Here is a 27,354-nt window from a genome sequence, read left to right as displayed (position 1 = left end):
GCTTCACAAAGGAGGAAATGTTTGAGATTCATTTTGAAGGATGTAAACAATAGTGACTGGCTTAGGCCCTTAGCAATCGGAAGAGGGACAGGAGGAAAAAGTCAGGAAGGGAACAGCTTTATGTAGAGGCCCTGAGCTGAGAGCCACTGAATGGTGATCCTGTGTGTTTTTCCAGCACCACCAAACAGCGAACAATTCTACCCTGAGACAGTGTCAAATCCCACAGGTCAAGGGCTCAGTTCCGCAAGGCCAGCCATCCCCCCCGCCATCCCCCATTTCAGAAGCCAATAGTAAGTTCAGGCTGTCATTTATGCTTCTGTACCACCAGCCATAAATCGGAGATTCCCATAGCCCCTTATTTCTGGACTGATTACTTTGCTAGAGCAGTTCACAGAATTAAGGAAAACAGCTTACCCACTGGATAACCAGTTTATTATAAAAGCATACAACTCAGAACAGCTAGGTGGAAGACATGCACAGGGCAGAGTATGGGAAAGAGGTGTGGCGCTTCCATGCTCTCTGGGTGCACTATTCACCCAAGACTCCAGGTATTCACCAATCCAGAGATCTCTGAACCCCATGCTTTTGGGGATTTATGAAGGCTTCATTACATAGGCATGATTGGTTAAATCAGTGGCCACTGGCTATTGATTCAACCTTCAGCTCTTCTTTCCTTGGAGCTGAAAGCTCCAACCTTCTAAGCCTCTGGTTAGTTTCCTTGGCAACCAGTCCCTACCTTTCCAGAAGTCACCTTATGAACATAAACTCAGATGTGGTTGAAAGAAGTTTGTTATAAATATCAGGATACCTTCATCACTCTTATCACTTAGGAAATTCCAAGGGTTTTAGGAGCTCTGTGTCAGAAATGGGAAAACCAAATTGATATGTCTTATTAGAATCACAATATCGCAAGTGGTTAGTAGGGAAGGATATGGTCACTCTGGCTACAGTGCCGGATGAAAGAGGTGGCAAGGACTGAAGTGCGAGGTTCTGGTGGCTTGGTCTGAGGGTGGTGGTAGTGGCGGTGACCACAAGGGTCGGGAGAAAAGGATGGCATTGAGAGATGAGTCGGAAGTGAGTCAGCAGGAGAGTCTGCGACACCCCTCAGGGCCTGAGAGTATTTTCATACTAAAAAAAAAAACCTTAAAAATATATTTAACTTTATTATTGATTTAGAAGTCAAATGTTAATTCACCCTGTTAATGAACAAGGAAAGCCATAGGCTCATCCCAATAGATGTAGAAAAAGGTATTTGACAATATTCAACGCTGTTATAATAAAAACTCTCAGCAAACTGGGAGCTGAAGAAAGCTCTCCCAATCTAATAAAGGGTGTCTTCCAAAAAGTCTGTAACTAATATCATAAAAGCCTGAGTGCTTTCTCCCAAAGATCAGGAAAATGCAAAGATGTCTGCCCTCTATGCTTCTAGTCAGCACTGCATTGGATGTCTTAGCCAGTGCCTGGGGGCAGGAAAAAGCAAGTATACAGACTGGATGTGAAGGGAAATTCTTTATTCACAGACAAGATTACCTACATAGAAAACTGGATGGGATTTACAAAACAAGCTAATAGAACTAATAAATGAGCTTAGCAATGTTGTACAGATCAATACAAAATATCAAATTTAGTTGTATATACTAGTCATGAACAATTGGAAACTAAAATTTTAACACACCACTTTACAACAGCATCAAACACTTAAGGATAACTCTGACAAAGATGTGTAGCTACTGCACCCTTGAAACTACAGAACATTGCTGACAATTTTGACATTTTTGAGAAAAATCAAATGAAAACTAAATGTTCAATGCTACTGAATGGAGAGTCATAACATTTTCATGGATTGGAAAATTCAATGCTAAGATGTCAGTCAGGGGCTGTCCTGGTGGCTCAGTGGTAAAGAATCTGCCTGCCAATGCAGGAGACACGGGCTCGATCCCTGATCCAGGAAGATTCCATATCCGTGGAGCAACCAAGCTTGTACATCACAACTATTGAGCCTGTGCTCTGGAGCCCGGGAGCTGCAACTACGGAACCCATGTGCCACAGCTACCGAAGCCCATTTGCCCTAAAGCCTGAGCCCTGCAACAAGAAAAGCTACCTCAATGAGAAGCCCCCCAGCCACAAGTAGAGTGTAGCCCCCACTCATCACAACTAGAGAAAAGCCCGTGCAGCAACGAAGACCAAGTACAGCCAAAAATAAATAAGTAAAATCACATATATATAAATGTCAGTCATTTCCAAATCAAACTTCAGATTCAAAATAATCTTAATAAGAATTCTATCAGTCTTTTTTGGTAGAAATTGACAAGATGGATAACCATGTGGAAAAAAATGAACCTGATCCTCATGTCATATCACATACAAAAAGTAACGCATAATGAATCACATACCTAAAGGTAAAAGGTTTTGTTCTTTGAAAGACGCCATTAAGAAAATGAAAAGACAAGCCTGTCTGGGAGGAAATATTTGCAAAACATATATCTCATGAAGGACTTGGGATATTAAAAGAATTCTTATAAACTGAAAATAAGACAAAGAAGATGATTTGCAAAATGGGCAAAATATTTGAAGACACATTTTACCAAAGAGGATGTGAAAGTGAAAGTTGCTCAGTCGTGTCCGACTCTTTGCAAACCCATGGACTATATACAGGCCATGAAATTCTCCATGTCAGAATACTGGAGTGGGTAGCCTTTCCTTCTCCAGAGGTTCTTCCCAACCCAGGAATTGAACCAGAGTCTCCTGCATTACAGGAAGATTCTTTGCCAACTGAGCTATGCAAATAAACAAATGAAAAGATGCTCAATATCAATAGTCATTAGAGAAATGCAAATTCTCTATCAGTATACCGGCAATAAATAGCTAAAATAGAAAAGATTGATATCAAGTGTTGGCAAGGACATGGAGCAATGGATCTCTGGGTGTTGATGGGAATGTAAAATAGTCCAGCCATGGTAGAAAACAATTTGACAGGTTCTTAGAAAGTTGCCGTTTACACTCCAATGATTCCACTCCTGGGTTTCTACCCATGAGACATGAAAATTGCTTTCTAGGCTTGCTGCAACAGGTATTTTCCTGAAAGTTCTTTCCACTGGTTGTCATTCAGTTGCTCAGTCATGTCCCACTCTTTGTGACTCTATGAACTGCAGCATGCCAGGCTTCCTGTCCTTTACTATCTCCTGGAGTTCGCTCAAACTCATGTCCATAGAGTCGGTGATGCCATCCAACCGCCTCATCCTCTGTCGCCCCCTTCTCCTGCCCTCAATCTTGCCCAGCATCAGGGGATTTTCCAAAGAGTTGGCACTTCACATCAGGTGGCCAAAGTATTGGAGCTTCAGCGCCAGTCCCTCCAATGAATATTCAGGGTTGAAATCCTTTAGGATTGACTGGTTTGATCTCTTTGCTGTCTGAGGAAGCTCCACTGGACTCCTAGATAATCTCTTTGCTTCATCTCCTACAGCTTTCTCAGTATCCACCCTGTACAGAGACTGCAGCTACTCACCACAGCCCACCAGCTCCTCTGCTTCCTTGGCACCTGTGATGACCCACTTCCTCCCACCTGCACTGGGTCACATGCGTAGTTAGTTCTTGCCGATGGAATGTGCTTGGGGGGTTTATTAGACTTGTGTGAAGATAATGTGTCTGATTTACTCTCTTCCCTTGCCATCTGGCTTGATGTCCCTGTGATGACCCAGATGGAAGAAGTCTGGGTCCTAAATGAATACGGAGAGCAGACTCCCCCAGCCCCTCCCGGCCTCAGTGCCCATCACTGGCTCCAAGGTGGTCAAGAAACGAATCCTTGGTGTATTTAACTACTGAGACTCTGTGTGTGTGTGTGTGTGCATGTGTGTTGGTCTAATAGCTAGCCTTACTTACCCTGAGTAATACCTTGCCATTCTTGATGAAGTAGATGCTCAAATGACTTCCTAATGACGGATGCTCAGGAATTAAATTTTCAGAGTTCTTGCATGTCTGAAAATTGTCTTATTTAGCCATCACATTTGAGTTTGGCTAGTGAGGCTAACCTGTTAGTTCCCTACCTGGTATCCATTCCCTTACTTATTTCTTGCCCCTTTTCTGTGTATGAGGCAGCAATGTCATTTGGCTGAATACCCGTTTTCTCAGAATCTCTGGCAACCGGGAGAAGCTCTGCCACACATTTCTGGCAACTGAACCATACGCACTTTCTCTGGGTAAGCTTTGTTTTCCTGCTAAAATCAGGATAAAAGGGAACATGGGCACATGGCACCACCCTCTACCCTCCTTCTTGAAAGGAACATGGGTGTGTGGTCTGGAGCTGAAGCAGTCATCTTATCATCAGATGGCAACAAATATAAGCTAAAGCCTGCGGAATCACAGAGATGCTGTCCCTGATGTCTCTGATCTACTGAACAAGCAAGCAATGTTTCCTCATCTGGTTAGATGAGAAGAGTAGCCTCTTACTTGTTTACAGCACTGTAAGTCATAATTTCTGTTGAATAGAACACTTTAAACTGGCCCAGAAGGCATATACTTTTAGATTCAAAGTAATTTTTGTTTAGAATTCAAAGACCTTTCTCTGCTATTTTCTGGGCTCTGTTACTGGTAATGCCAGACTGGTTCGTATTCTTTTCTTTGCAATCTTTTTTAAACAGAAAGCTTTTAAATTAATGTTCTTTTTATCCTGATGTTCAGACGTTTGTTAGTGTGTGTCTACCCTGCTCATCACTTGATAAATCCTTTCAACGTGATGGCCGTGTCTCTACTCACATCTGGGAAATTCTTTTCTATTTGGTCATTTCCTCCCCTTTGCTTTCCCTGCCTTCTCTTTCTGGAACTCCTGATACAGATGTCAGACCCCATAGATTCCTTTTAGCTTTTGTCTTTTCTTTCATATTCTCCTTTTTTTTTTTTTTTTGGTTCTATATTCTAGAATCCACTAACTCCTCTGTTCATTTTTTAAATTTCAGCAATTTTTTATGTTCAAGAATTCTTTCTTATTTTCTGATTGCTACCTTCTCAAAGCAGCTTGTTTCTGCTTTTCACATGTGGGATCTCCTAAAATATCTCTGAAGAGGTTTCATCCCAAAGTTATCTTATACCCTGAATTATTTTGAGTCAGTTTTTCTATTATTCTTTGTATTGCTCTTCCAGCTGCAATTTTTCCTCAACAATCTAGTACTTTTTAAGATAAAGACAAAAATCCTTAACACAGTCTAAAATGCCCTGTAGAGTCTGGTCCCTAACTATAGTTTCACAAAGATTTCTTTCAAATTTCATTTTTGGATTGTGACACACCATGCTTACAACAAGAGTGTATAAAACTTATGGACATTCAAAGACTAATAATAAAGCTGACATCCACATAAACAGCTTTCAAATAAGAAAAGAGAACATCACCAGGACCGTGGGTTCCCTTGCATCCACTTTCATATCTCTCCCCAAAAGAAAACCACTATTCCACTCTCTGCAATCATAGTTTCCTTGTCCCCTCTTTAGTTTTTACCATCCACACCTGCATCCCTGTACAAAGTAGTATTTAGCTTTGCCTGGTTTTGAACTTATGTAAGTGATACCGTATGGTTTATAGTCTTACTTCTTTTGTTTAACGTTATTTTGAAAGACTCATTCACCCTGATGTGTATCACCGTATGTAGTTCACTCAATTTCAGTGCTGGGTAATAATCCAGTGTGTGAATATTCCAGACTTGCCCAGCCTAGTAGATGCTGGGGCTGTTTCCAGGTTCAAGTTTTTGCAAATGTCCTTCCTGTGAACATTTTAAAATGAGTTTTCTGTTGCGCATGTGCAAAAATCGTCCTCACACGTGTCCCTGAGAGAGAAACTGCTGGCTCCTAGGCGATGTGCAAGCTTCCATTTATTCAGTCGCACTAAACTGATTTCCAAAGTGGCTGAGTCCACTTTTATTCTCACCAGAAAGTATCTGAGAGTTCTTGTCGGGACTTGCCATTATCAGCCTTTACGATCCTTGCTTAGCAAGTCAGAGTGAAGCTATATCTCATTGCGGCTTTGTATTTGCATCACTTGTGAGGGTGAATGCCTTTTCGTTTGACTGATCACTTGTGTTTCCTCTTTACAAGTGCCTGTTCGAGCCTTTGCCCACCTTCCCCGCTGCTGGATTTCTGTTCTAATTTGTTGTCTATCCTCCTACAGGTTCACAGGAATTCCTTATATATTCTCCTTTGTCCATTTACAGTGTTTTGAATACTGACTTCTCTTTTCACTCTCTACATAGTCTTTGGAAAAGAACGTTCATAATTTGAATGTAGCTGAAGTTATCAACTGTTTCCGATGTGACTTACACTCTGTTTCTCGTGTAAGAAATTAGCCTCTACCTCATGTTAATAAATATATTTTAAAATATTATTTTCTAAAAATTTCAGAGTTTTGCCTTTCACATTGAGGCTTGGAGTTAATTTGGGGGCAGGGGGAGGTCTAATTTCACCCCCACCCCAATATGGAGAATTGATAATCCCAGTTACCCTGTACTGAAAAGTTCATACTCACTGACCAGCAGTTTCAGCCTCTTGCTCCTTCTCTCTAGATAGATTGATCTGTCTGTGGTTATAGTCCTCTGGGCTTTCATTTTGGTTTCACTGTCCTATTTATCTGTTCTTGTGTCAATAGTTCACTGTCTTATTTGCTTTAGCTTTATAATGTCGTGGTATCTGCTAGGGGTGAACTCATCACCACCAGCCTCCCTCTCTTCAGCTCCTTCAAGGGCACCTTGACTTGTCCTAGCCCTTTGCACTTCCATACAAATTTTACATTCAGTTTATCCAGTTCCCAAAAGATTCCTGCAGTGAGTTTGATTAGGCTTGCCTTGACTCTTGACTTAGACCCATTTGGGGAGAATAGTCATGGTTCCAGGACTAGGTCTTTTCAATCCATGAGCATGGTTTAACTCCCCATTAGATAGTCTTTAATGTCTCACAATGAAATTTTATGATTTTATTCCATAAGGACCTAGATGTATAAATCAGTAGATTTATTTCTAGGTCCTTTACATATTTTTATTATACTAAAAGTGATATTTTCTAATTATTTACCGCTGCATAGAGGAATACAAAACACAACAGATTTTTGTATACTGACTTTTTTAATCCAACAATTTTGCTAACATGTCTTTTCAATTCTAATAATATTTTGAGGAAATTTTGGATTTTCCACACAAAACCAGAAAATAGTGACAGTTTTGTTTATTTCTAATCCTTTTCCCTTAGTTTCATTTATTATCTTACTGTCTAGTCAACACTGTTCAGAAGAAATCTAATGTAAGTCATAAATGCAGACCGCAGGTATATTTTAAAATTAAAATTAATAGCCATGCTAAAAATGTTAAAAAGCAGATGAAATGGATTTTTGTAAAATAGTTCATGTAACCCAATGTATTAAAATATTCAATATGTAATCAATATACAATTATTAATAAGACCATTTTATGGTATGGGTTTTTTTGGGTACTATCTAAAATTCAACATGTATTTAAATTTACTCTTACACATCAATTAAGACTAGTCACATTTCAAGATCTCAGTAGTCATAGGGGGCTAGCGGCTACCATATTGGATAACACAGATCTAGAATATTCCATGCCATGTTTAATGGAAATGGGGATTGCAATCATCCTTGCCTTTTTACTAATCTCAACATTTCACTATTAATTAGAATATTTGCTGTAGGATTTTTGTAGATACTTTTACCAGGATAAAGTCATTCCCTTGTATTCCTAATTTGCTACAGGTTTTAAAACATAAACAGATCTTGAACGTTCCTTGTATCTTTTGTGATAACAATATGTCTTTCTTCCTTAACTAATGGTGAATTACGTTAACTGATTTTTTTTTTCTTTTGCTTTGCAGTGTTTATTGCTAATGAGTGGTAGCATTTTCCCCAGGATTTTCAAATTGAGGTATGCCTGCCTGCTGTTTCAGTTGTGTCCTACTCTTTGTGACCCTATGGCCTGTAGCCCACCAGGCTCCTCTGTCCATGGGAAAATTCAGTACAACTAATATTTTCATAGAAATAACTTTTGCTTTTGCTGATAACTTTCTGTCCTTAACTTTGCCGCTTTTGTGAATATCTCCTATGTCTTGAAAGGAGAATATTCTGCACTTGTAGCTACACTGTTCTGTAAAAGTCCCCTAGTCAAGTTTCTTAATATTACCTTCATTAAATATATTTCTGCTTGTTCTGTTGATTACAGAAGGATGTGTTTTTAAATCTCCCATTGTAATTGTGGGTTTGTCTATTTCTCTGTATAGTTCTCTTCTTTGTTTTTTTATATTTTAAGACTATGGTATTTACGTATGAATTTGAAATTGTTCTTTCTTTCTGGTCAGTTGGACCATTTTCATTACGAAGTGACCTTCTTTATCTCTAGTGATTTTTTTCTGATACTAAAGTAACTGCACCAGTCTTCTTTTATTAGCCTTTGTATTATAAGAATTTTGTTTTTTTTTTTTACCATGCATTTCCTTTCACCCTTTCAGTGTCCTTGTTTTGGAAATGTTTCTTGTGGATGTCTCTTGTAAATTACAGGTAGTTGGATTTTTATCCTGCCTGGTAATCTTGTATTTTAACTACAACATTTAGTCCGCTTGCATTGTTTTATAGTACATTTGAATTTATAACTGTTATTTATTTGTCCCACCTATCTTGTATTTTTCTCTCCATTCTTGCTGTTTTAGGATTGATTTATTTTCTCATTCTGTTTCCCCTCTAATAATTTGGCTAAATACTATATACTGCATTTCCATTCTTTCTGTTTACCCTGTTAATGACAACTTACAGTCTTAACTCATCAGAGTTTAAGTATATTTGCTATCTATTTTCGTTTTCCTCCTGAGGAATAGAAAGATCTCGGAACACTTTAATCCATTCACCCAAGTTCTATGCCATTGTTGTGTATTTTAACTCTATTTTTATCCAGAAGACATTGTTATTGTATTATCAACGTTCTTCATTGTTCTTTATTCTCTGTTGCATCAGACCTCTGTCTGTGATCATCTTCCTCCAGCCTGAAGTTCTTCCGTTGGAATTTCCTTTAGGGAGGGTCTGCTACTGGCAAAGTCTTAGTTTTTGTATTTGTAAATGTTATGATTTCCTCTTGTTCTGGAAAGACATTTTCAGTGGGTACATAAATCTTGAAATAAAATTTCACTCAGTTTCTAAAATGATGGTTATTTTCTTTCAGTGCTTTGGATGTATCATTCTACTGCCTCGGGCTTCCGTTGCTCCTTATAAAAAGTCCGTGCAAAATAATTTCTTTTTCTTTTCTCTTTTTCTACCCAGGACGCCAGGCAGAGGCGTCTGGACTTTATTCTGAGGGGCACAGGGAGCTATGGAAGGTTTTAAAGCACTAGAGTGATCCAGTCAGATCTGCATTTTAGAAAGCTCATTCTGGCACTGTGGACTCGGCTCGGAGGGCATTGAGAAGTGAGAAGGCGGTTGCTGTAGTCCAGAGAAAGGACAAGGGGTGTGGATGGGAGGAGGTCAGAAAGGCAGGATTTGGGGGGTAAATGCAGGCAGGCGGTTGGGAACCCAAAGGGCACGGATGACTCGGGTTCCTGGTGAGGACGGAAAGCTGGCGCCGTAGTACAGACAGAACCGTGTTAGAATGGATGGGGATAATGAATGGATTTGTTTGAGATTTCAAGATCCATTCATTCCACAGAGTCGAACACCTACTACGTGCAGAGTGTCAAGTGCGTGTGACTGGGGACTTGGGGCTGCGTGGCGTCAAAATCCGTTCCGCTGCGCACCTTAGATTCGCCGCGGCCATACCTGCCGCCAAGTATTGCCTAGCGGGGGCCCTTGAGGCAGCGGCCGCGTGGGGACCGGGCGTCTCAGCACAACCGCCCGGACGGACAGACAGACGTTAAGGATGGACGCGGAGGCGCCTGCTCCAGACTGGCAAACCACACAGCTTCCGAGCCCGGATCCAGAGAGACCGCGGTACTGAGACGCCCTGACAGGTTGGGAAACCTTGGCCGTCCCCGCCCTCCTGACGCCCGAGGGTCTGCGCCGCGATCTCGTCTATTCTTTGTGAGAGGCGAGGCAAATGGCCTCCCCGCTCTCCCCCGGGCCCTCATATGCCCAACCGGGGCCAGGCCGTTTCCAGACCCTCAGAGTCACCGGGAGGACTTTAGAAAACACTCCTGGGTATTAACATCACGTCCAACAACCCTCGCCTAGCGGAGCCCGCGCCAAATAAGTCCCGCGGGCCGCCAGCTTTGGAAAGAGACACGCCGCGCGCGAGGCCCGGGGGCGGACCTCCAGAGGGGGCGGGCCCGAGCGGGGGGCGGAGCCATGGAGGGGGCGTGGCCGGCTAGACGAGAGCCGAGCCCCCGCTCCGCCCCGCCCCGCCCTCGCCCCCGCCCGGCGCGCTCGCCCGCGGGCTCGCTCGCGCCGAGGAAAACGTTGCGCAGGTTCAAAAATGGAACGTCGGCGGCGTGAGGGAGCGCGAGGGGGTGTGCGCGCGTGCGCGTGCGCGTGCGCGCCCGGGCGAGGGTGACGGGGACCCCGCCGGCCCGAGCATCGCGCGCCGCAGCCGCGGCCCCGCAGCTCCGCCCCCGGCCCGGCCCGGCCCCGGGCCCGCTCGCCCGCCGCCCCGCATGGAGCTGTCAGCCATCGGCGAGCAGGTGTTCGCCGTAGAGAGCATCCGGAAGAAGCGCGTGCGGAAGGTGAGGCTGCCCGGGGGGCGGCTCCCAGGACCCCTATGGGGTCCTCTTCTGTCCCCAGTACTGTCCCCTCTACCCTGGAGGCCAGGGAGAAAGTGGGGGCGGGGACACCCAGGCAGCCCCGCGCTGCCGGGCCCGTATCCCCAGCCCGTGCCTCAGTTTCCCCCGCCACCTTGTAGGGAGAGTAGAATTAAAAGTTGTCGCCCCAGGATGCTGGGGGCAGCTGAGCCAGCCAGAGCTGGAGATTAGGATCGGACTGGAGGGACCCCAAACGCTATCCGTTCTCACCCTCCTCTCATTAAATATGGGGAGACTGAGGCCCAAGTTGAAGAAACGGCTTGCCTCGTGTGTTCGCATCGGATCTGGGTCTCGAACTCAGGACTCTGTACTCTTGGTGCCAAGTCCTTTGAAGTTGGAGGCGGAGCTTTGGAAAAGCCTCCTCCCGCCTCTTAAGTTTAACTGCTGGACTTCGACCTTTTCCGATCGCCTCCACACCCCAACCTCCGCGTCTCTCCCCCACTTAAGTGCACACCCCCTCAGTCTTCCCCTCCCCGACTCCCAGCCCCGCCCGACGGCTCAGTGAAGCCGCCTACGGCGCTTCGGCATCCTCAAAGCTCCTCCCCCTTTGCCTTAGCCTCCCAAACGTACACCCAGCGATTTAAGGAGGTATCTGTTCTGCTGGGTTCGGTCCCCGCGCCTCGGGCCTGGACTTTGGCCGTGCCCATTTCCGGTGCACACGTTTGCAAAGTAGTCTGGCCCCAGGCTGGAAGTTGGGACTGGAAGGCTTTGGGGAAATTCCCTGTCCCAACACTTAAAACCACTGTCCTTTTATCTCCTCCCTGTCGCCCCTAGGGAGGCTGTAGCGGCAGGGCGGGAGTTGACCTCCTCCCATTTGACGGAGGCACAAACTGAGGCCCGGGCTAGGGAAGCGACCTGATCAAGGTCAAACAGTAAGAGATGAGTGCAGAGCAGGACCTCAAGTTGGCTCATTGCCGACTCATCTTTAAAGGGAGAAAACTCAGCCCTGGTATCTTGGGCTAAAGGTTACGGGGTTAAGGTAGGCCATGACCTTTTCTTTTCTTCCCCCAACTCCAATGGGGTTGAGTTTTGTTCTCATGTCGGGGCTGCCCCTTCTCCTCCTCCCTTCCCTTAGGGTTTCCTCAATTTGAATTTGTTCCTCAAAACCCAATGCTTTCTATGCAGTGTAGCCTAAGCACGTACATTAATTATCCCTTTCTACATGGGGCCCGTAGTGCCAGAGAGTGAGGAGCATTGTTCCTTTCACATTCATTCAAAATTCTGAGGACCTCTTATATACTAGGCACCAGTCTAAGTGCCAGGGGAGGGAGCTCCAGCCTTTGCAGAGCTGGCATTCTGGTAGAGGAGACAGGCAGCAAAAGAGGAAGTAAACAGATGCTTTCCACTGGGGTTGTGTGCCACACAGAAAGAGAACTATGAGGTGGGAGGGAGGGTGGCCAGGGCAGGCCTCTTTGAGGAGATGACATTATCTTGGTCTTAAAGCTCTAGTGTGGAGGGGTATCACCTGTCAGATTGGGAAGGCCCCTGTCACCTGTGCGGAAGGGAGGAACTTGGCTCTTATTTTCTCACTCCTGGAGGGAGGGATAAGCACCCTTTCTCACGGTGAGGACTGTCTGCCTTCTCTGGGGCCCTGCCAGGGTCTTTTGACTTGAGAGTAAGTTGAGAGTCTTGGAGTCACTAGCCTGTCCACTCTGGGCCAGAGGCACTGTCTCACAGGGATGGGGCTGATGGGGCTACAGGCCTGGGGGACTCCCCAAAGAGGAGTTTTCTAGGACTTGGAGAGTCTTCTAATTTAAAAAAAGAGCATTCTGGTCTTTGCTCTGGCACACTGGACACTGGATCTTTGGCCATGCACGTTCCCACACGTGACATGGGCTCCAAGCTTGTACCGCAGGTACCCCTGAGGTGTGTAGGGAGGGCCCAGTGCACTCCTGTGCTCTCGCAGGGAGGATGGTCTGGGATGGACATGGAGCAGCCAAAGATTGAGGATCTCTGGTTGATGGGGGTCTTGTGTATATGTGTTGGGGGACTTCTGTGTGCAGAGGGGATTGGGCCTTCAGCCCTGCAAGTGGTCCTAGGGGCATCTGTGTATCTCACTGTCTCCTTCTCTCTTTCTCCCCAGGGTAAAGTTGAATACTTGGTCAAGTGGAAAGGATGGCCCCCAAAGTAAGGCTCCTTTGTGTGTGTGTCTGTCTGCCTACCTGAACATCCTTTCATCTGCCTTTTCCCCACTCTCCTGCCTCACTTTTCACTCCAGCTGCTCTAGTAATTGGCCAGCTGACCTTGATTAAATCGTCCTCTTCTCTAGGCCTCAGTTTCCCCTCTGCCAGCTGAGGGATTTGGAGCATATGAGGGTCAAGGTGGGTGCCAGCTTCTCTTCAGAGTTGTGCTCCATCTTCTGGTTGGAGCCTCTGCTCCCCTGCTTCTGGCCTCTCCTGGCATTCAGCGGTGAAGACCCAGCATCTTGGCTTCAGAAATGTCCACCTGCAAGGTGGAGGGGCCCTCAAGCTGCAGCATGTACCAGTGCCAGGTGGGAGTTTGTGGCATTGAGCAAGACAAGTTTAGCCAGTGGGGCATGAGTCTTCAGTGCCATAGAGCTGGGGACAGAGCCACCTTTGGATAGCATTCTCCAGTCTACAGAGCAGGTTCCCCTACAGACTTGTGAGACAGCTGTGGTTCTCATCTCTAAAGATGAGGTTCAGAGAAGGTAAGCAGCTTGCCTTAGGTCACACAGCAACGGGAGGCAGAGTTGGGGCTTGAAGTGAGCCCCTCTTCCTTGCCTCCTCCATCTCCCATTTGGGAGGTGGGCCAACTTGGGTCTAGGACCTCTCCCAGTTGCCCCGCCTCTCCTGCTGAGGCCGAATCAGGAACCTTCTCACCAACCAGTCACCTCCCAGCAGGAGTTGTTGGGGGGAGGGGAGTGAATGGGCAGGTCGTGGGGCCTCCCCATTGGCCTGTGGGCACCCCACCTCCCTTCCTGGCTTCCTAGAGATAGACTCCTGGAATCCCCCCTGGTTCCAGAGCCCCTGCTATCTGTGCCAGGGGCTTTCTGCTGTGTTGCTGTTGGGGGTGACCTGATGTTTGGGTCCTGGGAGTGTCTTGGACACACAGTGGTGAGAGACACAGCGGAGGGGAAAACAGCCATGCTGCCTCAGCTTCCCTCTCTGCAAAATGGATTCAGTAGTCCAGGCCCAGCTCTCCTCTCACAGGCTTCTTCACTTTGTGGGGTGAAAGTTCTAGGGTGTGTCCCAGATGGCCTGCAGGCATCCTGTTGATTAGGGCTGGTGGCTGGCCAGCCAGGTAATGCACTCATCCATTCCTGCTGCCCATTCCCAAACACCCTGAGACGGAAGGATAATCCCCTCCTCCACTAGGCAGAGGAGAGGTGGGCTTCCAGTCTGGGTGAAGGGGCAGTAAGAGGAGGTGGAAAACTAGAAAAGGAAGTGGGCATACTCCCTGGATACTCACTCCTCTCTTAGCTTCTGCACCAGAAGACATTGCATGGGAGTGTGAACACTAGCCTGTTGGCCTTCGAGGCATTGTTGGCTATTTTTCCTGCTGTGTACATTCCCTTCTCTAAACAGATGTATTTGTCTGTTTCAAGTTCTTTCCCCCACTTTTATTTATCCTGAATTAGTATGTCTGCCCATCAGAGCTTCAGTCATGGGAAGGACCTGGCATTTCAAGAGCGGTCCCTGCATAGTTCTGCTGGCCTATGCGCATGCCCCTGGGGCCCACTTGTTCCCTAACATAATGAGACCACCAGACGGGCCCTCATGACTACCTTTTGTGACCCCCCACAGGAATTCAGGGAGTCCTGTGTGGCCAGAAGACCTGAGGCATCTGACTTCCTCACACTTTGGTCCTTGTTCACAGCTAAACAGCTGGGATCCCTTGGACAGGTCCCCAGCAGAGCAGAATCTCTGCTTCCTCATCTCCAAATTGGAATGAATCCTCCAACACAGCAGTGATGTGAGGATTAGATGACAGATACAGAGTACCTAGTGCATGCTTAACCCAGACAAGGCACTTAGTAAATGTTTGCTATTAATAGTAAGTTACGCAGCTGGGCTCCTAGGTCTCACCAGCCAGGAGAGGGGTTTGGGGGGATTCTACTGCCATCTAAAGTAGCTTTAGCCCTCCTTTAGATCAGTCCTCTCATGTTTCAAATGAGGAAACCAGAGCCCAGAGAGGAGAGGTCACTACAGTAATATAAATGCCAACATGGTACCCACTTTATGCCAACCACTGCCACCCCACTTCACTTGGGGGACAACAGATTCAGTCACAGAAAGGAGGAAGAGAACCAGGGCTTCTTTATCACCCACTTTAGTCTCCCCTCCTCAGGGTGCCATGTTTGAAGAAGAGGCTGAGAAAGAGGATGGGGAGTGGAGTAGTTGGACTGCTGCTCCCTGCAGGCCTGGGAGCCTTGGCTAGTGCAGTGCCACCCTGGGTGGGAGGGCGAGTCAGACTCTCCTGCTCCCAGCACCCTCCCCATTCTGGGCAGGTTCTATTAATACAGAAACCACGATGTAAACCAGCACTCACTCTGCCAGGTCCCTGTTGAGCTTTTGGGTGCTTTGCCTGTTTTCTCAGTGCAACAGGAGAGGAATAACTGCCCTTCCTCCCCAGCAGATGGGGTAGAGGAGCTATCCTGCTTGTTCTGAAAAGAACAGCAAATGGCACAGGGAGGGCCTGGGGGCACAGGGTGGAGGGGCTTAATAATCAGCTACATGCTCTCAGCCCCACAGAGGCCCTCAGATACCCTACTCTTATCTCAGCCTGCCAGGGACCCTGCTGCCCCTCTTTGGGAACATTTTCTTTCCCTCTGTTCTTACCCATTTGTAAATGCTACCCCGTTTGTGGGGAGGATGGCCTCCATGGAGCTTTAGGAATGATAGTATCAGTTTATCAGGATACACCAATAATCAGGCTGATATCAATAAGCCCCTATTAAAATCAGGCATTGGCCCACTTAAGTAATTTGCCTAATGGCAACCCAGTGGACAGATGAAGAGACAGAAACCCTCAGCAGAGGAGGCCCTCCCCCAGATCATAAAGGTGGCACGATTTGAACTATGGGCACTTCCATTTCCTCAGCTGTAAAATGGGGCTCTAGCCTCACGGAGCCCCATGGAAGGTAGCCTGAGACAAGGAAGGGTTCATAGCAGTGCCAGACACAGAGGAGGCCCTTCTTTCTCCTCCAAGACCCTGCTGAGTAGCGGCAGCAGAGTCCTGAGATTGGTCTTGGCAAGTGTGTGTGCGCTCTGGAGGCTTTCGATATTGACTTAATTACTGCTTGTTTGCTTTTATTATGTACCACATTTTATTGTGTACCACAAGTGCTGTATGTGGCTTAACACATCTGATTGTCACATCCCCCTAAAAGACATGCACTATTGGTAGCTCTGCTTCACAGATGAAGAACTGGAGGCCCCAGCAAGTGAGTCACTTGCTCACCGCCGCCCCCGCCAGTCTCTCCGGGAGCCCGGCACACTGCTTCTCATTTGGGTGGCTCTAAATCGGAGTGGAGGGGTGCTGGGTGGCCTGGCTCTATGGGGCGTCCAGCCCCCGGCACTGCGGGAGTCTGCGCGGCAGGGCCCAAGCTGCGCGGCCGCGAGCCTGTTTACCCCGGCTCGGGGGCGGGGTGGCGGTCACGTGGCCGTGTTTACCTCGGAGCCGACGCGCGCAGTCCCCGCCCCCGCCCTGCCCCTCATTGGTCGGCCCGGTAATCTGGCGCGCGCGCCCCCGCGTGCGTGCGTGTGCCCGCGCGGCTGCCAGGCCTCTGGGGGCGGGGCCCACGGCGCGGCGGAGTGGAGCCCCCTGTCGGTCTCCTTGCGTTCCGGCCCAACCGGCGGCGCGGAGACCAAGTCTCAACGGCCGAGCACTCCTGTCCTGTTTGAACCCGGGCGGTTCACACAGCGTGATCTACGCTCGCCACGACCTCTGGCTCCCCACACTGCGGAGGGCTGCTGATGACCGCCTCTTTCGGAGGGGCGAGGGTATCCGAGAGGGTGAGGCGTCCGTCCAGCGACCCCATCCCGCCTTTCCTCAGCAGGGCCAGGCCTCCTGCTGCCAAGTCTCACCCTTTCTCTGCACCCCGCTGTGTGCCAGGCCCCGGGTCAGGCACTGAAGACGTGGTCAATCAGACCGTGCCCCTCTCCCAAACATGTCACAGCTCAGTGCGTAGCCAGATATGTCGCCATGTGAGGACCCAAAGGGAGAGAGGGTGGCCAAGATTCAGCTGAGTTCCAACCACAGACTGGCTACTTACTGGTTCGGTGACCTTGGCAAGATGCTTCACCTCTCTGCCCCAGTTTCCTCTGTAGTGTCTGTAACCTACCTCATAAAAGTGTTACAAGGGATGGATGAATCCCTGCGGTTGTCTGCTTTGGCACCTAACCATTACGGTGGTGGCGGTGGTGATGGTGATTCTTAAGATGAGGAAATTGAAGTACAGAGAAGGTTAGGGACTTGCCAGAAACCACACAGCAGCTACATCACCAAAAAGTGGGCAGGGCAGAGGAGACTAGAGCACTGAAGAGACTTCCACAGCTAGAGGATATGGGAGGTGGAGGGCAGACAGAGGAACACAAAATTCTCCCTCTTTTCTTACTAGGTACAATTGAGAAAATTCAGCCTTTGTGGGGAGGAAGGGTGACGTCTCTGCCAGCTGCTGATTGCTTTCAGTTTGGGCTTTACCAAACTATGTAAAAAGTATCAGTTTCACTTTTGCAGTTCTGCAGAATGAGCAGCACTCTGCAGTGACTTCTACAGCCATTCCCGGAACACATGGGGGCTGGGCAAGCTGGGGAGAGGTCACAGCCTGCCAGCCAGGGCACCAGCTTGATTCATCAATATGTATGGCAGGTGCCAAGGGCAGCAATAAGGCCCTGGAGAGCAGCTGAGGGGAGGGTTCATTGTGCTTGGAGAGGATGTCAGGGACCTGCAGGACCCTGACTCTTAAAGGGTGAGGAGGTCCCTGGAGGAAGAGGGCCCCCGGGAGGAGAGCACAGCAAGTGCAAAGGACAGGAGCTGGGATGGTGGTGGGCGTATCACACTCAGGGCGCAGACCTTCACAGCTGAGTTCACGGGGCCTTACACAGAGTGAGTGTGCAGAAGTGTCAGTGAAAGAAAGGAGGAAAGGTCTGTTGTCGGGCAGCTTGTCATTCAGATATAGGTGGGACTATTATTAGGTTTCATAGTAACCAGGACAGTTGAAGATGAAGGTTTTAGCTTGGCTGGTTAGAAGATGGCAGGGGCAGGGCCCGGCCTCTCTCTGCCTTCTAATACTCCCTAATACCTACTCACCTCCCTTCTTGTCCAGCACTCCTGGGGGCAGTCTTGGCCAGAATCACAGCCTATTGCTTTGGGTGGTTTTTTTTTTTAACATGCCCATACACATTTGTATGCATAATTGTATACATATATAAATGTTTTCAAGTTATATTTTTTATGTACTAGCATCTATTTATGATGAATCATCCCCCCCCCCACTTTTGGAAGTTATTTAAAATTTGCTTTTAAAATTATTCAAATAAAATAGCAAGCTAAGTTAAAAGCAGATACTAGGTAAATAATCATGCAGCGGGAAGAAGGATGGCTGAGCTCTGGAATTACTCAGGTCTGTCCTGGCTGTCTAGAATGCTGTCTGGCCTGGGAGTGGTGGAAGGTCCCTTGTGGAAAGACCTAGGAGTCTGCTGTAGGATCACTGCACCAGACAGTCTCTGGGCATTTACCAGACTTCCTGCTATGTGACAGGGGACCTTCAGAGCTGGCCTTGATGATGCAGGTGTGTGCTGAGGAGGGAGGGAGCAGCTGGGCCAGGCAGAGCCCACACGGGCTGGGGCGTCGGGGGCTAGGAACAGTAACAAGCACAAAGCACTTCCTGTGCACTGGCCACCTTAATCACGTGAACGCATTTAGTCAGCGCAAGAGACCTTTCAGTTCAGTTCAGTTGCTCAGTCATGTCCGACTCTGTGACCGCATGGACTGCAGCACTCCTGGCCTCCCTGTCCATTACCAACTCCTGGAGTTTACTCAAACTCATGTCCATGGAGTCGATGATGCCATCCAACCATCTCATCCTCTGTCGTCCTCTTCTCCTCCCGCCTTCAATCTTTCCCGGTATCAGGGTCTTTTCAAATGAGTCAGTTCATCACATCAGGTGGCCAAAGTATTGGAGTTTCAGCTTCAGCATCAGTCCTTCTAATGAATATTCGGGACCAGTTTCCTTTAGGATGGACTGGTTGGATCTCCTTGCAGTCCAAGGGACTCTCAAGAGTCTTCTTCAGCATCACAGTTCAAAAGCATCTATGGATGGGGACATCAGCACAGTGATATTGAGCCACTTGTTCACAGTTGTGCCGCAGCCAGGGCAGAGCTGGGGTTTAAACTTCAGCAGTCTGGCTCTGGAGCCCCTGTTCTTCACCACGTGCTCTTGCCTCTCATGGGAAGGGACTCCAGGGATGTATGGGCCTGCCCTCTTTCAGTTTAGTCGCTCAGTCGTGTCCGACTCTGCGACCCTGAGGTGAACATGGGGATCTAGTCGGGAGCTGGACGAAGTCATTTTTATGGTGACGTGATCAAGATGAGGGGAGTTCTGGTGTTGAAGCCCCCAGAAGGCCCCCAACCTAGTCTGGTGGGCTAGGGACAATTTATGGGATTAGGAGACAATTACAGGCTGGATCAGGAAGGGGCAAGTCCTGCCCACAGCGGCTGTGGCCTTTGAATGCGAGGCAGGGTTGGAGGTGGGACAGCTCTGACCGCTTGTTTGTCTCCCCAGGTACAGCACGTGGGAGCCGGAGGAACACATCCTGGACCCCCGCCTGGTCATGGCCTACGAGGAGAAGTAAGGGGCTCAGCTGGCCCCAGGGCTGGGGCGGGGACGGCAGGCTCTGAGGTTTCATGGGGCCCTGTTGGTGGCTTGACTCTGAACAAGGGTCATGGGCCCCGGGAACAGGGTTCTGGCAGGGATAGCTGCAGCTGGGGAAAGGTACTGGGTACCAGGTCCCAGGGCAGCCGAGGGTCCTGCCCATTTCCTGCTGCTGGGTGATGTCAGCCACTCTGCTAACCACCCCAAGCCTCAGTCTCTTGGCCATTGTTGACCACCCCTAACTACACGTGCCCCGATTTTCCCAGAAGGTAGGGGTTTCAGTTGCCATGAAGAAGGTGAAAATGGGCACAGAGATGCCTTGCATGTGAGGGGTGGCAGTATCAGTATTGCTCTGTCAAGCCCAGCGATGGACCAGAGAGAGATATCCCCTAGAGACCCTCTCACCAAGTCTGATGAAGCTCAAGAAAGGTCTGGGTGTGGGGAGTGTGACTTTAGAGCCAGGACAGCTGGGTTGCAGTCCCTCCTGCTTGGCCCCTCCTAGCTGGGTGGCCGTGGACAAAGCTGCCCCCAAGTCTCAGGCTCCCGTGTCTGCCAGGGCTCTGCTGCAGTTCTGAGGGTGGGTTAGCGATTGGCAGCTCCTCCGATGCCGTGCGGGCACGCCTTTAATGGAGAGCTTTTGCCGAAAATCTTGTTTCTCCTGGTTGGAGGGCTTTTTGAGCATAATCTAGCCATTCCCTTCTGATGAGCCTTGGTGTTACTGGCCTCCCTGCCAGCAGACTGCCCAATCTTTCTGCCTCTCCCTGACCCATCGCCCCTGTAGAGTGCAGGACCATTTTATAAAGTCATTTTTGTTTGATTCCTTTTAGTAACCTCTTGAGACAGGGATGAGGGTCTCGTTTGACAGATGAGGAGACCGAGGCTCTGAAGAGCTAAGGGACTTTTCCAGGAGCCTCATGGCTGGGAGACAGTCCAACTAGGGCTTATCGGGGTGGGCCTCCTGACTCCCAGTGATGCTGTTCTCTGCTCTCCCCACCCCCTTCTGATCGCTTCTCCCCCAGGAGGTCTCCTGCTGCTGGTTCAAAGGAAATGTTCCCACTGGTCTTTCCTTTAAAAATCACAGTGTTCCTGTCCCACAGCTTCTTTCTGTTTCCCGAGTGCTGGTGGGACCTTGATCCAAAAGGGTTGTGACACTGGGAGAACCCTGTGGAATGTCCTGGACTGTGGTAAGACCATTGGGCAGGCGTCAAGGGCCTGGATCAGCATCCTGGCTCGGCTACTCCCCAGCCGTGAGGTGCTGGGCAGGGCCTTTTTCCTCTCTGAGCCTCAGCTTCCCTGTCTGTGAAATGGGGAGAACAGTGCTGACCTCGTGGGCTCTCGTGGGGAGCAAAGGTGTGTGAGAGCACGTCATGAGCCATGAAGTGTGGACACTGGCGTGCGAGTGTTTTCCTCATGGTACCTGGGGTCACCTAGCTTGCACTGTCGTTGTCCAGCCAGTCTTGATTGAGATTGTCCTGTGTGCTGGGCACTGTTCAGGGACTGGGGCACAGCGAGGCACAAAACCAGCAAGCGTCCCTGCCTTCGCGGGGCTCACGTTCCAGCGTGGAGGCCCGCAGTGAGAGTAGGCCAGTGGCGGTGCAGATGCAGGCGTGTGGCTGCTGTTCGGACGGGGCGCGGCGGGGCGGGGCCGCTGCTTTCAGCCGGTGGTTGGGTGCTGGCGTTTGTCCAGAGACCTGAGCTGAGTGAGGCAGGGAAGGAGCCCAGCAGGCATGTTACGGAAGACCATCCACGGAGAGAGCACACTGATGCAGAGACCCTGGGCTGAGGAGCGGCACGGAGGCGAGTGGGGCTCTGAGCGTGGCTGGCTGGACTGGTGTGAGCTGGGCAGGGGTGGAGCATTGTGGAGTGGGCATGGGCAGCTGAAGGGGTGGGGCGCAGCTCAGACTCTGCCTGTGAGTCCTGGTAGAGAGGGTTTGGATGTTCCTTTGAGTCAGAAAAGTCAGTAGTTAAGGGACAAATGAGACCCACTGTCTGAGACCTGCAGACCCACTGTGTGGTTTGACTTCCTCCTCCTCTCTGGGTCTTGGTGAGAAGGAAGTGGAAGGGGGGTGATGAGCATTCTAACACCTGCTTTGCAGTGTTTTTAAGGGACTCAGAAGGAGTCTGGTCAGGGAGTCCCTGTGTCCTGGGAGGGCCGAGGGGACACTGAGGCCTGGCTGGGGCCACGATCCCCACAGCCCTGGACACCGAAGGGCCGAGGGTTCCGGGGTTGACAGAAACTGGTCCCTGGGTAGGTCAGGACTGACAGAGTGGAAGCCCCCACCTCGCCCTCCTGCTGCCCCCACACCCACAGTTACAGGGCGGAAACTTGGGCACCACAGGTGGGAAGCCAGGTCATGTGGCCTAGGCTGCAGGCCTGCCCCCGCTGGCCCTGACGGGGCTCCCAGGCTTGACCTCGCCAGGCCTGGTGCCCAGAGCTCAGCATCTTCACCAGTAGCGAAGGTTGTCAGAATTGTGGCGTCGGTTAAGTGACTTAATCTCTCTGTGCCTCAGCTATAAGATGAGGATAGAAACTGCCTCCCTCATAGGGTGAGGGTCGCAGCATTGAGAACAGTGCCTTGTACAGAGTGCCCAGGACACGGTAATAAATGTAATAATGAACAACACTTACACAAATATAATAGACATCATCAGCTTCTTTTCTCTCAAGGCCCTTTCCTCCCCGCCGCCATTTCCTTCTCCTCTTCCTCTTTTTTCTTCCCTCTCTCTTCCTATGATCTTAGTCTTTCTACCTCCGCCCCCCGCCCAGCCCTGCTTTGAGAAGCGTCAGGGACCTCTCACTCCCCACAGGAGCCCCAGGGCCCAGCTGAGAAGGGAAGCTCGTGCTCCAGACCAGGAAACTGAGGCCCAGAGAGGGAGGGTGGCCAGCCAGGGTGTCCCCTGGCTCAGGTAGGGGTGACCTGGGCTCCAGCACCGGGCTCTGAGACTAGATTCTCACTCTCCAGGATCAGAGAGGCCTGATTGCTCTGGGTATCGCATGCCCTTGGTGCTTCTCTCAAACCCTGGTTCTGGGACCCCAGGGCAGGCCTGCTGAAGCTCCACAGGGTGGGAGGGACAGCTCCGCCCCCAGCGCCCCTGGAGTCTGATGCCTGGAAGCGGGTGGCAGCCACTCCTTTGAGGAGGGAAACAGGGGCCATGGACCTACTGGCTTAACTGGGCTCAGACTGAGAGACTGGCCTAAGGCCTCAGAAAGCATGAGTGGAGTGAAGCCAAGCGCAGTGACTTTGAATCATCCCTCTGCTCCAGCACAGGGCTGGGGCATCTGGCGTGTTGCGGTGTGTGTGTCTTTGTATGCGTCCTCAGGTTGTGCCTTGCATGTGTGTGAAGTGAGGAGGGCATCCGGCAGAGAGTCTGGCATCTGCTGGGGACTGAATGCAAGCTAGTTTTTCTCCCCTTCCCCAGCCAGATGATACAGGCAATGGGAGCCTGTCTTCCCCACCAGGTTCGTGCAGATGCCAAATTGGCGGGGAGTTCTGGGCAGAGCCTCACATGCAGAAGGACTCGTCCGCCATTCTCCTCAGCTCCCCTGGGCCCATTCAAGACAAATTTGATTGAGAGGTGTCTCTACAAGTCTCCTAAGAGTGGAAACTGGAAATGTTCTGGGGGTTGTTCCCAGTGCATAGAGAGCAGAGGTCTGGCCTGACCTTGGGGCCATGAAGACCCACGTGTTTTTGGAGATGCCCCCTGAGTCCCACCTCAGCAGATGGGACCGGTGGCTGTGCCCTCACCTTTAGTCAGTTGAGAAGAGGGAGCCCTGGGAGTTGAACACTCTGCCCCATTGTCATGGCCTAAAGAGAGCAACGGGAGGAGCCCGACCCCAGGATGGGTGGTAGCCTGTGGTGGGTGCCCCCCTCCCCCGTAGACAGCAGAGGGCCAGGTGGAGCGGACGCCTTACTTACCCTTAAATGTCACCAGTGTTTCCTTTTCTTCTGCCATCTGCTTTGCACCCCAGGGAGGAGAGAGACCGAGCGTCGGGGTATAGGAAGAGAGGTCCGAAACCCAAGCGGCTTCTGCTGCAGGTAACCCCGCCAGCTCTGGTGCCATCCCTTAGGGCCCCTTGCTCCTACCCACCCACCCCACCCCCGCCCCTACCATCTGTGCCTTTGTCCCGGCTAGTTCTGCTAAACCACTAACCCTCCTCTGGCTCCATCCAGGGCACTGTGGAGGGTGGGGTGGGTGGGGCACTTAGTGGGTCAGTTTCAGTGGGAGGAGTTGGGAAAAGTCAGAATTCGGGCTGGTACCCAGGGGAAGACAGCATGGGTGGGAGACCCGGTGGAGGGAGGGAGGGTGGATGTATGGCTCATGGGATCCTAGAATTTTGAAAGCTTAAAATCTTGTAAATAAATTGATGCTCAGAGTCCCCAAAATACAAAGTTGTAGTATTTGAGAACCTTAGGAGGATAAACTTGAGAGCTGAGGAAACAAGGGGAGTTTGGAATGTTAGAATCTAAGGAGATTCATAGAATTTTGGAATCATAGCCTTGGAATGTCTTAGAAACCTGTCATTTTGAGTGAGAAGAAACCCTCTGCTTGAGGTCTTGAGGGCACGCTGCTACCCTTTGCTGGTTTGCACTGAAAAGAGGATGTAGGCTAGACTGATGTAGTTCCGTGATTCAAGGCACGTCTCTGAGCTCGAGTTTACTCTTCTACAAAATGCGGATGATAACAATACCTGCTGTCCTTAATTTAATAAGGCCCACCTGGGACTTTAAAGCCAAACATAAGGCTTCTTGGTCCATGTGCAGTGTGAGCCATGTCCAGCCTCCTGTCCACTCTAAATTGTAGATCACATGAGGCTTTTGCCAGATTAGATAGGTCTCCCTTCCTGCAGTGGGTGTGATCCCTGGGTTTTGGTGTTGATTGGGTCCTGAGAAAGGGATAGCATGTCAGACATCTCCATGCTGAGCTCTGCGCTCCGTGCTCCTCACAAATGAACACAGTTTATCTGCATGCCAGGCCCACAGGGAGGGTGCATCAGTCATCTGTTGCTGTGTGACAAAGTAACCCTTAACTGAGCAACTGAAGGCAGTAAACGCTTAACACCACACCGTCTCAGTGAGTCAGGAGTCAGGGAGTACCTTAGCTGGTTCCTTAGTGATTCTGGCTCAGATTACTAAGCTGATGTCAGCTGGAAATCCACTCATCTGAAGGCTTGATCGGGGCTGGAGGATCTGCTCCTAACATGGCTACCCATGTGCCTGGTGCATCAGTGCTGGATGTTGACAGGAGGCCTGGTTCCTCAGTGCTGGGCCTCTCCATAGGGCTGCTGGCTGGCCTCATAGTAGGGCCACTAGCCTCCCCTAGGGTTGGGTAAACAGAGAGCAAGGACAAAGCACCATGTCCTTAGTGACTTAGCCTCAGAAGTCCCACACTGCAGTATTCAGTACAGAGGGGACTCCACACAGGTATGAATTCCCAGAGGCAGATATTTGGGACCATCTTGGAGGCTGGCTGCTATAATTTCTTCATTTCATTGATGGAAGAAACTGAGGCTCAGGGAGGCCAGTACCAAGTCACACAGCTGGACTAAAACCCAGATCTGACTCCTGGTGCTCCCAGACCCATTAGTAACTATAATTCTCTCATGAAAAAAAAAAAAAAATTCTCTCATGGTGAGGTAGAGAAGAACAGAACTATACGAGAGTTTCCTCGGCCTGTGAGCCAGGTTGAAGGTAGTTTCTGATAAAGCTGCCTATGGGATAAGCTGTGCAGTGCTGAGGCATTGCCATAGCTTCACAGTCTCCTCCCAGTTAAGCCCTCTTCCCATCGTCATGACAACCCATGCCCATGCCAAGTGATGGGGATTAGCAGGTGGGAGTGGAGCATGGCACTTGCACCTGTGATGACCTCTGTCCCCAGCTTGAGATGTTTGACACGCAGGTCCCATCTGTGGGCCTCACTCTCTTCTGGGAACTCTTGGCCTCTGGTGACAGCAGAGGAGCTCCTGTCCCAGAATGGCCCAGGCCCTCAACATCTTAGCACCGAAGATCTTTCTTGGATTTGTATAAATTTCCCCTAGGAGTCAGTAAGACAAGTGCACAAATTTTAAAACTTCAGCCTTTGAATGATGGAAGCACGTGCCCTCCAGCCCCTTTCAACATGAATGAGGCAGGACATCGACAGGGGTCTGGACCCATTCAGGAACCCCTCGCACCCCACCCTCGCTGCAGCTCAGAGCTGAGGAGGGCCCTGGGGGAACCAAGGGGCATCTGCGGCCTGCCAGCAGTGCACCGTCCCTATAGTTGGGCTGCGCAGTGCACCCCAGCACTGTGTTAACTTTCTCCAAGAAACTTCAGAGCCCTGTGCCTCCCACCATCTCCCTGGCAGCTGACCGTTTCAGCTTTGGGGGCCTGTTAGAAGCAAAGTTTCCTTTCCTATGATGAATAGCTCCTTAATTTATCGGCCGCAGAAATCCTGGTGTGTTTTCTGTCGGCCAGTTTTCCATCTGTACCTCTTGTCTGCTGCTCTGCCGTGGACCGAAGGAAAGTGCCCTGCAGCCCTGGCCCCGTGGCCCTGAGGCCGTGCCTCGGGGGCCAAGATGAAGGCCGAGCAGGACCTGGCCCAGGGGCTGGGGTGCTGGGTGGGGTGCAGGCTGGTTCTGAGCCCCGAAAGTTGGGGAAGGGACCCCGGGTGGGAGGGACGGCATGCGCCAAGGCGCGGCAGCAGGCGGGAGGGCGGGGCTGACCCGCCGTGCCCTGGCTTGCCCCCGCAGCGGCTGTACAGCATGGACCTGCGGAGCTCCCACAAGGCCAAGGGCAAGGAGAAGCTCTGCTTCTCCCTGACGCGCCCACTCGGCAGCGGGAGCCCCGAGGGGGTGGTCAAGGCGGGGGCGCCCGAGCTGGCGGACAAGGGCCCCTTGGTGCCCACCCTGCCCTTCCCGCTCCGCAAGCCCCGCAAGGCCCACAAGTACCTGCGGCTCTCACGCAAGAAGTTCCCGCCCCGCGGGCCCAACCTGGAGAGTCACAGCCATCGACGGGAGCTCTTCCTGCAGGAGTCACCGGCCCAGGACGTCCTGCAGGCGGCCAGCGAGTGGGAGCCTGCTGAGCAACCCCCCGAAGAGGAGGGTAAGGCAGCCCGGCCCCCGGCGCAGACCCAGGGACCCTCAGAGCTGGCAAGGCCCCTCGAGTTGTCAGGGCCCAGAGAGGGTCCCCTCAGCCTGCGGGGAACCCTGGCACCTAGCCCAGAGTTCTTTCCGTGGTCCCACTCGGAAGTAGCGCGTGTCCAGCCAGGGAAGATAAATGTCGTGATCTCTCCCCATGTGGCCAGCCTCGAACTAGGCTCTGACCTGGCTGGAGACTCAGAGGAAGATCTGGTGTTGGGGGTGAGAGGGCCGGAAGGGGGGTTCACACGCGGCCCTCCATGCCCACTTTCCCCACCTTGTTGCCAACGCTGCCCCTCCCCCCCCCCCACGCCCCGTCTGTCTGTCTGTCTGTCTATCCGTCTGTTCCACGGCTGCAGCAGAGGCAGACCTGGGCGAGGGGCCCCCTTCTTGGACACCCACGCTCCCCTCAAGTGAAGTGACAGTGACCGACATCACCGCCAACTCCATCACCGTCACCTTCCGAGAGGCCCAGGCCGCCGAGGGCTTCTTCCGAGACCGCAGCGGGAAGTTCTGATCCGCCATTTTTAACTCTTCTTAAACTGTTTTCTGGGGCTCGGGGTGGGGACTTCCGGAAATGAGGGGGTTAGGGCGGGATAATTATTTTATTTAAAAAAAAAAACAACAACGAAAACATTGA

General features: G+C 50.4%; 1 protein-coding gene across 6 annotated transcripts; it reads left to right on the top strand.

Annotated features, from left to right (window-relative positions):
• Positions 1 to 10,384: 10,384 nt before the first annotated feature.
• On the top strand, positions 10,385 to 27,354 carry CBX7 (chromobox 7). Of its 6 annotated transcripts, none has more exons than XM_086402896.1 (6): positions 10,385 to 10,686; positions 12,845 to 12,888; positions 19,508 to 19,573; positions 23,568 to 23,634; positions 26,328 to 26,679; positions 27,074 to 27,354. In XM_086402896.1, the coding sequence occupies exons 1-6, from the start codon at positions 10,618 to 10,620 to the stop codon at positions 27,229 to 27,231; spliced, it is 756 nt and encodes a 251-aa protein (XP_086259022.1). In that variant the 5' UTR covers positions 10,385 to 10,617; the 3' UTR covers positions 27,232 to 27,354. The 6 variants fall into 6 exon arrangements, with proteins under 6 accessions (XP_086259022.1, XP_086259021.1, XP_086259018.1 ...); XM_086402895.1 differs by having other exon boundaries at positions 10,386 to 10,686; positions 26,607 to 26,679; XM_086402892.1 differs by having other exon boundaries at positions 10,411 to 10,686; positions 26,505 to 26,679.

The sequence above is a fragment of the Bos grunniens genome, chromosome 5 (assembly GCF_055505025.1).
Source record: "Bos grunniens cultivar Pamir isolate PY7600 chromosome 5, Bosgru_T2T1.0, whole genome shotgun sequence".
In the NCBI taxonomy this organism is placed as follows: Eukaryota; Metazoa; Chordata; class Mammalia; order Artiodactyla; family Bovidae; genus Bos; species Bos grunniens.
Note: the sequence above shows the minus strand (reverse complement) of the source record. Positions and strands in the feature narration are given on the sequence as shown.

What these genes read in the sequence shown, in the direction of transcription:
- CBX7 (XM_086402896.1), top strand. Translation starts at nt 10,618, where the DNA reads ATGGAGCTGTCAGCCATCGGCGAGCAGGTGTTCGCCGTAGAGAGCATC. An exon ending in GGAAGAAGCGCGTGCGGAAG is followed by an intron (nt 10,687 to 12,844) that starts GTGAGGCTGCCC and finishes CTTTCTCCCCAG; the next exon opens with GGTAAAGTTGAATACTTGGT. An exon ending in GTCATGGCCTACGAGGAGAA is followed by an intron (nt 19,574 to 23,567) that starts GTAAGGGGCTCA and finishes TTTGCACCCCAG; the next exon opens with GGAGGAGAGAGACCGAGCGT.